General features: G+C 43.9%; 1 protein-coding gene across 3 annotated transcripts in view; it reads left to right on the top strand.

Moving 5' to 3' along the window:
* The window catches only part of AFF3 (ALF transcription elongation factor 3), a 620,869-nt gene that overhangs the window by 505,821 nt on the left and 102,148 nt on the right, over window positions 1-12,900 (top strand). For all 3 annotated transcript variants that reach the window (XM_008008177.3, XM_038004212.2, XM_038004211.2), the window contains one exon: window positions 6,223-6,260. In XM_008008177.3, the coding sequence (XP_008006368.2) occupies window positions 6,223-6,260 (38 nt within the window). The remainder of the gene's footprint in view (window positions 1-6,222; window positions 6,261-12,900) is intronic.

The following is a 12,900-nucleotide window of genomic DNA, read 5'->3' as shown; positions in this document are numbered from 1 at the left end:
CTCAATCAGACCTTCACAATGTAACACAAGCTCTCTCCATTTTCACTACTACCATGCTCTTCTCTTGGCCACATCACTGCAATAACCTCAAACTTTGTCCCTTCCTACCCAATTCCATTCGTCATGCAGAAGCCAGCGTGATGTTTGAAAAATCTTATTGCCTCACTCCCTACTATTTTTAAAAAAATATATAATAGATTCACAGGAAGTTGCAAAGAACATGTAAGCAAGCCCCATGCATGCTTCACCCAGCTTCCCCTAATGTCAGCCCTTCGATGACTTTCTATTGTCCTGTAGTTAATAGCTAAAATACTTCACTTGACCTCTAAAACCCTTGGGATTGGCCTCATCTTGCTCCGCTGCTGTCCCTACCACTTGCTGAACTGCAGCACGGTGATATCTTGTAGTTCTTCAACTGAGCCAGGATCTAGGCCAGCTCCTGGCCTTTGCTCCCAAACTAGAGCTTCCCTGCCTAGAGCACTCCCCTCACCACCCACCCCCACTTCTCTGATCTGATCATTTTTCTTTATCCTTTAAGCCTCAGCTTTGTTATTTCTTACTTAGTAAGCCTCCATGGACACTCATTCCAAACAAGGTTTCCTTCATTAGGTGGTTTCAGAGCACCCTGTCCTCTTCAGCCATTCCCCTTGGAATGTAGACTGTTGTGTGTGTGTGTGTAGCTTTTCATGTCTGCCACACCTCTAGACACTAAGCACAACATGGCAAGGGCTTTGTCTGTTGTGACTGTCACCCAAGCCAAGTCCAGTGCTTGCACGTAGTAGGTGCTTCAGACTGAATTACAAACCTGTCTGGGCGTAAGTTCTGTTTCTATCAAATAAGAAATGGGATCATTCTGAGAGCCCTCTCAATTTCAGCCTCTCCCTTTGTTTTCCTCCCCACTCCAGGATCCACGAACTTGTTCAGTGCTTGACCCAATTACAGTAAGGGCATTTAATTTCCTCTTTTGATTTCCCTTCAATAACAGATTGTGACTTGTAATTCATTTAGCATACATTGAAACCTGAATATCTACTGCTTGTGTTCCCAAGCAACAAGCTTGCTATAATAAAGACAGAGAAAATATGTCATCTCTTGAGGAGAACCTGAAAATGGGAATTTCTGGCAGAAAAAAAAGAACATGTTTTGTCTCATAGACTGGAGCTTAGAGTCATTCATGAATGAATAATGAACTCAGGAAAGATCAATGACGTGTTCTCTTAACCCTCTCAACCTATTTTGCTGAGAACTGAATAAAAGGAAAGTTGCAAGGAAGAGATGATGAGAGATTTAGGAAAAGAAAAATATAGTTGCTGTAATGGATAACTCTTGAAGGAATGAAATTGGGCGATTCATCTAGTTTACTATGAATGCTTTTTCAAGTTTCAACCATGAGTCACCTAAGTAATTTTTTCTTTGCCATTTAATTCCAATATTTATTTGTTTTATTATTTTCCAATAGTAAAATAAAATAGTGTGCAAAAAATGAAGTTTTTTTTAAAGAGAGGAGTCAGTAAAAACATCTTGGTGTTCTTTGCTCTGGTATATGACATACAATTAATATAATGCCATAAAGGGTTTTTCCCTCAAGGAATTATTTTAAACATCTAACATAAACTCCTCTTCTTTCATAATCAATGATGAGTTTTTGTAAAATTTTTAATGATGTAGAATAACTGCAAATTCAATAGCACAGTGAAAATCGGTCATTAAAAAATAGCAGAACAGGCTGAGCGCAGTGGTGCTTGCCTGTAATCCCAGCACTTTGGGAGACTGAGGCGGGCAGATCACTTGAGGTCAGGAGTTCGAGACCAGCCTGACTAACATGGTGAAACCCCATCTCTACTAAATACAAAAAATTAGCTGGGTATGGTGGCATGCGCCTGTAATTCCAGCTACTGGGAGGTTGAGGCAGGAGAATCGCTTGAACCAGGGAGGCAGAGGTTGCAGTGAGCCGAGATCACATCACTGCACTCCAGCCTGGGCAACAAGAGCAAAACAACATCTCAAAAAAAAAAAAAAAAAAAATAGCAGTGCAGGCAATTGATGGTGCTAAGTGCCACAATGTTGCATGCATGGTAGCATACATCATGTGACAGATTGGAAGAGTGAAGAATGACAGGAGAACACTGCTCAGTGCCCGGTAGGGTGCTCTGTCTCTCAGCCCAGAAGGACCTTTTGTTCCCAGCATCACACCAGTCTGCTAAAGGAAAGCGGCCCTTGCTCCAAGCTTCCAACTCAGCTTATATTAGAAGACGGAGCTAACATCAGTCCTGTGGCGTTGCCAACAGGTTCTGCCACCTGGGATGCCTCAATTCCTAGGCACTCCAGTGGTGGCCAGGCAGCAGTGTTTCTTGCTTTTTGTTTGTTTGTGTTCCTTTTGCTTTTTAAATCATTTTCTGACAAGCTGCACACCAACAAGCACTGTTTCCGTATCACAGAAGTCAGCAGGAATTGTTTGGAGGCAGGAGAGAAAAGAGTCAATAGCCTTTTAAAATATTGACAGCCTTGGTCTATTTCCATGGCTAAGGGGAAATTCAGATGCCATGTTGAAGGTTTCTGCTGAACTTTTAGTCGCACCTCTTACGATTTCTGTTATTCCAGGAATAGCCAGTCTCTGATGACTCCTGCTGAGATGATGTTAAGAGACAATACTAATAATACGTTCCACCTTTCTTTGGGGCAGTTCAAAAATACTTCTTGTATATTCAGCCAAACAGTCAGGAGTAGGGAGTTAAGTTCGACTCAAGTATCGCTGCCTAAAGCGAAAGCTGTCTTGCTGAGTGAGAGGGAAACTCTCCAGGAGACAAACCTGCCAGCGGTGATGCCACCTGTTGCCTGCTGGGTGCATTTTATCAGCATGCTCTGGGCTGGCTCCCTGGAGGAGCACAGGAGAAGGACTGAGGGGAGAGGGAAGCACCCATCCCTGGAGGTGTCTGCGTGGGCTCCTCGGGCTCCAGTCCTCTTCCCCTGCCTCTCGCTGCTCCCTCAGCTCTCCTTATCAAGAAGATTGGTAGATCTGCATTTTTTTATCTGTTGAGGTAATCCTATGACACTGGAATGCCAGGACAAGGGGTCTTCATTTAGAATCTAGGGAATGAGGAGGGGACAGTAACCCCTTGGATTGTCCATAGTAGCCTGGACACGGATTGACTGTCTCTTTCAGCACCCCATTCAGATGAGGAAAGGGTGGTTGGGAAACTACGTCGGAGCTTGAAGGTCAGACGCAAGGCAAATGAATGGCGAAACCTGTCCCAGAATGTCGGACTCTCCACCCCCGGCTCAACAGACTAGATGGTTTTCCTAATTCGGTGTTGTCGCATTACTTAGGGAAGTTGTCTCAGTTTCTCTTACCTTTGCCAGGCCCCAGAGCTCATGTTCCCTACGTCCCTTCTTTCGGCTCTCCTTTCATTCCTACTCTGCCGCACTGTTTCTCTGCGGACACCCTTTGTCATTTTAAGGGGACGATTCTTCATCGTATAAGGGACCTTCCTGCTCTCTGAAGGGCTTTAGTATCCCTGGCCCCAGACACTAACTTCTATTATTGATCCCCCCTCATGAATGTAATGCAAAGAAACACCCTCATCAATTCCCAGACACCCAGGGTTTGGGAGTCATGGGTGCCCTGGTTGAGAACTGCTGCCAGAGGCTGGGACAGGCCCCTGCTGTGCCATCTAACCCAGTACTACCGATGCCTCCTCTCTCCTGACCACATCCCTCCTTGTCTTTAAAATTAGGCTCAGATTTCAGGGGGAAGGCTTCCCTGACTGATTCGTTCCTCTAACATTTACTCAGCAGATATGTATGGACACCTGCTCACTGTGCCAGGCACCATTTGAGGAGCGGTCACCCATCCCTGCACCTTCTTGACACTGCCCCGCCTTAATCTTTCATGTCCATGTTATTCTAAAAGTGTACCGAGGTCATCCAGCTCCTACCTAGGAAGGAGCTTTTCTGGGACGATGACTACGTCTACTTTTATTTTTATCCCAAGATGTGAAACTGTCACCAAGGGTATATTTTATTTCCATAACAGGGAAAATGGTTCTGAGTTGTCATTTTTTTCTAATCGGAAGATTCTATTTTTCCTGATATCTAAATGTGATGGGGGATCAGCATGACAAGTATTGTGAGTTCCTTGGCCAACAGTAAACGTAGGCCAGGCACGGTTGCTCACACCTGTAATCCCAGCACTTTGGGAGGCAGAGGTGGGTGGATCATTTGAGGTCAGGAGTTCGAGACCAGCTTGGCCAACGTGGTGAGACCCCGTCTCTACTAAAAATACAAAAATTAGCTGGACGTGGTGGCAAGCGCCTGTAATCCCAGCTACCTGGGAGGCTGAGGCAGGAGAATCACTTCAACCCAGAAGGCAGAGGTTGCAGTGAGCTGAGATCACGCCACTACACTCCAGCCTGGGCAACAGAGAGAGACTCTGTCTCAGAAAAAAAAAAAAAAAAAAAAAAAAAAACAGTAAACGTGACTTGTGCATCATGCAAGGAGGAAAGGACCATTGCACACTCCTTGTTTCCCGGTGCATGCTGAGTAGACCTGGTCTGCTGACCTCCCAATCATGACTTCTGAGACAGACAGCATCGTGTGCCGTCTGCCTTCCTTGGCCTCATTGGGCCCAGAGATAGAAGGCAAATGGGTGAAAAATAGAATAGCCAGAGAAAAGGAAAGCAAGTACAAACTTGGGAGAATCTGATGGAGAACTGGAGCCTTTTTTTTTTTTTTTTTTTTTTTTGGAGATGTACTTTCACTGTTGTTGCCCAGGCTGGAGCACAATGGCGCAATCTCGGCTCACTGCAACCTCCGCCTCCCGGGTTCAAGAGATTCTCCTGACTCAGCCTCCCAAGTAGCTGGGATTACAGGCATGTGCCACTACACCTGGCTAATTTTGTATTTTTAGTAGAGATGGAGTTTCTCCATGTTGGTCAGGCTGGTCTCGAACTCCCAACCTCAGGTGATCCACCCGCCTTGGCCTCCCAAAGTACTGGGATTACAGGCGTGAGCTACCGTGCCCAGCCAAAATGGAGCCTTCTTCATATCTTTTCTTTTAGTTTTTTATTGTGGGAAATTTCAGCACACACACCCACATTAATTTTAGTAGACGAAAAAAAACAAAAAACAAATCAATACATTTTCAGTACAAAATGAAAGTTTTGTTCATCTCATGTAGGGAAGTGTCCAGAATAATATAAGAACCTGCCCCGTGCTCATCGCCGAACATCAGCAGTTCTCAACCCAGGGCCATCTTATCTATGTATGTGCCCACTCACTCTGCCCTTCTCCCACTGTGTTTTTTGTGTTTATTTTATTTTATTTTATTTTGTTGAGATGGAGTCTTGCTCTTGTTGCCCAGGCTGGAGTACAGTGGCGTGATCTTGGCTTACTGCAACCTCTGCCCTCCAGTTTCAAGTGATTCTCCTGCCTCAACCTCCTGAGTAGCTGGGGTTACAGACACCCGCCACCATGCGCAGCTAATTTTTGTGTTTTTAGTAGAGATGGGATTTCACCATGTTGGCCAAGCTGGTCTTGAACTCCTGACCTCAGGTGATCCACCCGCCTCAGCCTCCCAAAGTGTTGGGATTACAGGCATAAGGGACCACACGCAGCCCTCACCGTATATTATTTTAAAGCAAATCCCAACATCAGATAATTGTATCCATTAACATTTCTATGTGACTTTTAAAAACCATTGCCATAATATCATTATGCCTAAAACAAAGCAATAATCCCTTGAGATTTCTAGTGGCGTTCCATATTCCAACTGTGGAAACTTTTTCAATCTGAAATCCGAGTGAGACATTACGCCTTCATTGGGAAAGAAGCTACAAAGAAACCAAAAGAGACCTTTCTGTTTTGTTATAGGAAAGAACAATAAAACAGTGGGAAAGTGATTTCAGAGAAGTAGCTCTGGTCTTTGCCAATTGCCAGAGGCCTGTCCAAGCTCACCTCGGTGCAGTCCTTTGGCGCCCCCAAACTCACTCCCTGGTTGCAAGTGTGCATTGCCAGGCTTCAGTTAATTCTCCATGAAGGTTCATTTCATCACACACATTTTACAACAGTGCTTTCTACTACATTGCTAGTCGTTTAAAATTTGGCCACATGGCAAAAATGTGTGTAACACAGGGTTGGTTTTTTTCTCTTTAAGTGTTGATTGAGCACATAATTCAAAAGTCAGAATATTAAATAAACGTCTCTGCCCTTTCTTTCTTCCAACAGGCAGCTCAGAGAACGGCTCTCCGCACTCTGTCTGACAGGTACCTTTTTTCATTTTTATGAACTATAAATTGCTTTATGAAACATTGAGCCCTATTTATTGTGGCATATAATTCATAATCGGATTTTGTCCCTCAAGTATCCGTGAACTGGGATGTTAAACATTTTGCATGCTTGGATTTGTCATGCATGTGTGGAGTTTATCACTGCAAAAATCGCCTTGTTGTATTTCATAGCAAGTATGAAGAATCCCTGGTTGTGCAATGAAACAAGAGACAAGAAACTTAGAGAAAGAGGCCTAAATGGTGCAGTAAATTCTGAACTTTGGAATTGGCTGAGCTCTAAGCTCATTGTTCAGCAATAAGTACTTCATGTATTTTGAGATGTTTTCTTCGGACTTTTTCCGTATCATTTCACCGGGAGCTAGCTATCTTTTGATAAGATTCTCTCTCTTGAAATATTTTATGCGCATAACCCAACAACTCACGGTCCCACGTGCTTGACTTTTTACTCCTTGCTTTGGCTTCTTTCTCCTGACGTGTGTTACTGAGTGAGATGTGTAAACCTCATCAAGAAATACACACAGGCTCTATTTTATATCCTGCTTTGTCTGAAAGGCTGGAGACAGATAGTTGAATGAGGGTATGTAAAGTCACTTTCTAGAATAGGCCAGACCCTTGGTTTGGTTTGGTTGGTTTTGGTTTTGGTTTTTTCGCTTACTAAGATTGGAGAGAGAGTGTGTGTGTGTGCGCGTGCACACGCGTGTGCATGTTTTGAGGAACTGTCAGGAGGTAAAGATGAAGTCCCCGTGTGTCTCCACAGCATTAAAAGCAGCAGGAGGAGCTGTGCCTTGGCTGGCTGGCTGGCACCTCCTCATTGTCTAGCTAACCTTCACCACCTTGCCTTCCTTTCCAGTTCCTTTTTCATGGAATGAGCCATCATTGACTGTGTAAACCAGCTTAGCTCGGTGCTTCCTCCAAAGTAAAACCTGTCACTTAGGCGAATTATCTGGTGTGCGTGAGGGAAAAGCATTTTCTGTGTGCAGACTGAGCATGAGTATTTTTATTTCAATTACAAAACGTTCCCCGTGACAACCACACAAGCCTGTGTGTCCTGAGTGGCTGGCACATGATCTTCTGGAATGGCTTTTGGGATTTTCACAAAAGCTGATGACTGCAGTGCTTCTGAGTGTGTCAGTAGGAGGAGGAAAGAGTCTAGATCAAAACGCATTTAGAATATAACGTAGGCATGTCTTTCCTATACATATTTCTTTTCTATCTCTGACTTTTCTTCTTAAGTAAGCAATTCCTTCAACAAAATGCACGGAGACGCAAGGGAAAACCCTCAAAGTTTACAAAACTTTGTCATTGTTAACGAGTACAAGATTTCTTTTGGGGATGATGATGTTGTAAAAATAGATTATGGTGATGGTTGCACATCCTTGTAAGTATACCAGACCGCTGAATTGTATGCTTTAAATGGGTGAACTTTATGGAATGTAAATTATATTTTAGTAAAGCTACACATATAAATACAAAATGTCATTACGACCTTTAGTAGAATGAATCAAAACCTATTTTAGTAAAATATGGATTCATTTCGAAGACATGGTCGCAAATACAAAGACAATTCATCAGAAACTAGGACTGATACGTTTGAAGATTTCTTCCCAAAAGATATACGACTTTGTCCTAAAGAGAAAATGTGCGTAGATTTTAATGATGAACAATGCCATTTCCTTTAAGTTTTTTCTGATATTTTCACAAAAAAATCCCTTGTCAAGCCCATTCCCCAGCCAAAAACAGAGGTTTTCACTGTCACCACTCTTCTTACACATTTCTTTATCCTCAAATATAATAGGGCTTTTCCCTTACTTTACTGTAGCACTTTTTCTTTTCTTTTCTTTTTTTTTTTTTTTTTGGTGAGACAGAGATTTACTCTTGTTGCCCAGGCTGGAGTGCAATGGCACGAACTCAGCTCACCGCATCCTCTGCCTCCCAGGCTCAAGCGATTCTCCTGCCTCAGCCTCCCAAGTAGCTGGGATTATAGGCATGTATCATCACGCCCGGCTAATTTTGTATTTTTAGTAGAGACCGAGTTTCACCATATTGCCCAGGCTGATCTCAAACTCCTGACGTCAGGTGATCCACCCAGCTCGGCCTCCCAAAGTGCTGGGATTATAGGCGTGAGCCACTGCGCCCGGCCATGTAGCACTTTTTCTATTCAAAATTGGTCATTTCATAGTGATGAGTTGACTTTCTCTGCTATTCTAGCAATGCAGTTGTGTAAAGCTACCTTCTCTGTGCTTTTTCTTTTTTCTTTTTTTTTTCTTCAACTTGTATTTTAAGTTCAGGGGCACATGTGCAGGATATGCAGGTTTGTTACATGGGTCAACGTGTACAATGGTGGTTTGCTGCACCTGTCAACCCATCACCTAGGTATTAAGCGCAGCGTCTGTTAGCTGTTCTTCCTGATGTTCTCCCTCCCCCGACACCTCACCGGCAGGCCCCAGTGTATGTTTCCCCTCTTGGGTCTCATCATTCAGCTCCCACTTACAAGTGAGAACATGCGGTGTTTGTTTTTCTGTTCCTGCATTAGTTTGCTGAGGATAATGGCTCCACCCCTGTCCCTGCAAAGGACATGATCTTGTTCCTTTTTATGGCTGTAGAGTATTTTATGGCATATGTGTACCATATTTTGTTTACCCAGTCTATCATTAATGGGCATTTGGGTTGATTCCATGTCTTCACTATTGTGAACAGTGCTGCAATGAACATACAGGTGCATATGCCTTTATAATAGAATGATTTATATTCCTTTGGGTATATACCCATTAATGGGATTGCTGGATCATATGGTATTTCTGCCTCTAGGTCTTTGAGGAATCACCACAATGTCTCCCACAATGGCTGAACTAATTTACACTCCCACGAACAGTGTACAAGCATTCGTTTTTCTCCACAGCCTCTCCAGCATCTGTTGTTTTTTGACTTTTCAATAACAGCCATTCTTTTTCTATTGTATATTTTCTACGAATTCAGGGCCACAGAAGTAGTCCCCATAAGTGATAAGCATCTGTCATCATTTCAAGATGGAAATTAAAACCCTTCTTCAAAATAGTGATTTTAAAACACCTACTGAATTAATTGCATTCATATTTTCTAGTTTGTAAGTAGAGAATAACTTATCAAGCAACAGATGTCATTTTCTATCACATTACTTACTCTTTTGAATAAACCAACATTTTATTGGTTTAATTATAAAATGCTCCAAGTGCCTCAAGTTTATATTTATAGAAAAATGCCCCAAGTGCCTCAAGTCAGGCTACTGTATGATTTGCCTAATGTTCTGTCTGCCGGAGGAACCTCAGGGTGGGAAAGGAATTGAGTAAAGGTCTCCCCAGGTCCTGAATATCCCAAAGTGGGGTTCTAGGCCCAATACCTCTGGCTACTTGGAGCCATTTACACAAACCATCCTGGTTTCGTAAACTCTTTGCTTTGAGCCTGTTATCAGCTCTTTATAGAAAATTTCATAATGATTAGGTTGTGCTTTCCTCTTTGTTCTTGGAGGGAGAAGCACTTTTCAGACCTCACAGGGTGCTTCCTGAGTTCTGTAATTCTGGGATGGGACAGAAAAGCCCGCACTGGCTCTGGCCATGTACACTGGCTCCTCATGGAGGAGCATGTCTGTGACACACTCTGGGTCTTATCCTCCTTCAGGTCCTCAGTGTCCTGCAAGTTTGCTCATCCGTGGGCTCATTTCACTTCCACTGAGCCTCAACCTTGAGTGTCCAGTGAACACAAGGACATTTAGACAAGGCCGGAGCTATTTTGTTCCAAGATGTACAAATCGATGATGAAACAGGATTTCATTGACTTGGGTTTGGTAGAAGGATATAAGTTTACACTGTTGAAAGCCGGTTTTTCTTCTCTGTTTCCCTATAAGAAAACTTGACTTCAAAGCCTTGAGATCTGACCTGATGAGACCAGTTATACAAAAAAGAAAGGGGTGCATTTCCCTTTCCCTTGCTAAGGGTGGGTAGAAATCTCATCCCTCTGGGGTGCTGGAGGTTAGAGAATGTCCAGATGTCTTTGGAAAGTCAATCTTGTCTTTTCATTTCTCCAGTCTCCTGGTTTATTTTCTAAATTGGCATTCCAGCACAAATCCAGTATCTGACAGTTCAGACTGTATGCTTTAAAGTTCAGAGAATCTTCTGTAATCGATGCACAATCTTGATAAATTAAAACTGTGATGTTTCCATTACGTAAATGTTAAAAATCAGCTGTGATCATCCCCAAAAAAACCTTTTCCTTTGATTGGTTTTGCCTGACCAATGGACTTAATTTATGACTCACCCCAAATAGGCAAAATGTACTTTCAGGGTGAAACTGGATCACCATGGCAAGCAGAAGGGGAGTTTGGGCTTTAGCCCCACTCGCTTGCACCTCCTGCCCACCAGTGACGCAAGGGGTCGTGACGGAAGGGGTGTGTGAGAGTGGGATGGTGCGTTGTCTGTTCTTTTCTACTCCTGACAGTAGAATTTTTTAATCTATTTTATACTACTGAGAGTCAGCTGGCCTACCAGAGACCCATTTATGTCCCCCAAAAATGAAAAAAGCAGACAAACAGGGCAAGAAGAGATGGCAAAATTCTTTTTTCTTGTCTGGTTTTTGAGACCGGGTCTCACTCTGTCACCCAGGCTGGAGTGCAGTGGTGCGATCACAGCTCACTGCAGCCTCGAGCGATCTCAGCCCTCCCTATGCCCTGCCCAGTGCCATGGTAGCCACCACGCCCGGCTAATTTTTGGACTTTTCGTAGAGGCGGGGCTTCGCCATGTTGCCCAGACAGGTCTTGAACTCCTGGGCTCAAGTGATCTGCCTGCCTTGGCCTCCCAAAGTGCTGGATTACAGGTGTGAGCCACTGCACGCGGCCCGGCAAAGTTCTTGACAAAGTAAACAAGCCAATTATAAGAAAATCTCAGTTTGCAAAGGGACACAATTCCTCTCACTTACTCACTGCTTATTGTGTGTCTCTCACGTGCTTTTTCTTCTTATGGGTCGACGTATTTGATGCTGGTTGGTAGAGACAAAGAAGAGGCATGAACAGGATAAAGGTGGATCTTTGGTGTGGACCCTCTGCACGGCGAAAGATGCCACATCACCGCCAATGTGGAAAATACGCAAAGTGCTGTTAGGAAGAAGCAAGGATATGTGTGCAGCATATGAAGTGCCTTGAATACGATTAACTTCCCTTCATGAGTAGTCAATAGTAGATAACTCTGATCAAAAAAGGGATTCGTGTGATTTATCAAGCTGAGCAACTGTGCGTCTGCAGAGAAGCTGGAGGTCAATCTTGAAATCTAGGGCAAGAGGAGCACTAGGCAATTGCCAGGACTAAGAAGTTAATCATACCCTTGGACTGCTTCCATCTGTCTCAGAACGACAGCGCTGCTCTCGGCGAGCAGGCATGCTTTATAGCAGCTGACCAGGAATTAATATTTTCTGTGAAACCTCAAGCATCATTTGCAGTAACTTGGGTTTTATAAAAATGGAACATAATTTTATATGAATAAATCACATTCAGCTAGAAATATGAGAGGCTGCAAAAAATTATGCTTGACTTAAAAAAAAAAAAAAAGACAGAGGAACGAGCAAAAAAGCCAACATGAAAACAGTTGTTGAAGCGATGGCACTTGGAGGGCACAAATAGCCATGTGGTTAAATTGTGCATATAATCATCTTCTGAAATGTCAGCCTGCGACTCCAGCAACGGCTACATTTTTATAGCCTTGGAGATGTATCACCAGACTGTAACCTGTCTGCCCATCTGGCAGGATCTCAGGCCCAAGATCCATTTATGTTGAAATCCAAACAACTGCCATTGATTTATTCATTTATTTCACAAATATTTACTGAGCGCGTCCAGCATGCTCCTTGGGGCGCTGCGCTGGGGCTGGGGGTGCCGCTATGAGAAGCAGCCGTGTGGCTGTGCTCTTGGCTTCACCAGCCAGACGAGTGTTGCCTTTGCGAGGAGAAAGGACTCGAGGCTCACACATTTGCTGCCCTCAGTTTTGTCCTTTCTTGAATCAATCTCACACATCAAATCTCCTTGTTGCCCATTAGGGGGAATATAATGAAATTAAGTAAATGAGGAATTGCCTAAAACTAAGGGAGTTTCACCTCCACGTAGGTAGAAGAATGTGAAATGGTCTGTGTCCAGAAGCCAGATCAGAAATGGCCCCATAGCAAGGTGGGGAGGGCAGGTGCCTGCCTGGCAGGGTGGGAGGTTGGATTCAGCTTCATCTTCCTGACCCCTTGTCAAGTGGAGCAGCTCCAGCCAAATGAAGGAAGTGTGTTGGAGTGGCCACCAGCACAGAAGTGTACCTTTCTGGATAATGTATCATCCAGTCCCTGGCCATGTGAGAGGACAGGCACAATTGCCACACAGTACTAACAGTCTCTTCTTTAAGGGTCAAAAAAAAAAGGAGGAGGTGGAGCACTTTTAAGAAAGTGTGAAGGTTCCATGAAGATGTGAAGGTGGTGTACTGGCAGGTGCACATCAACTCTGCCCTGAGGCTCTCAGCAGTGTTTGGTCTCCCCGAAGCAAGACAGCTCCTTATAAAGAAGTCTTTTAGGGCCGGGCACGGTGGCTCATGCCTGTAATCCTAGCACTTTGGGAGGC

This window comes from Chlorocebus sabaeus, chromosome 14 (genome assembly GCF_047675955.1).
Source record: "Chlorocebus sabaeus isolate Y175 chromosome 14, mChlSab1.0.hap1, whole genome shotgun sequence".
NCBI classification, from domain to species: Eukaryota; Metazoa; Chordata; class Mammalia; order Primates; family Cercopithecidae; genus Chlorocebus; species Chlorocebus sabaeus.
Note: the sequence above shows the minus strand (reverse complement) of the source record. Positions and strands in the feature narration are given on the sequence as shown.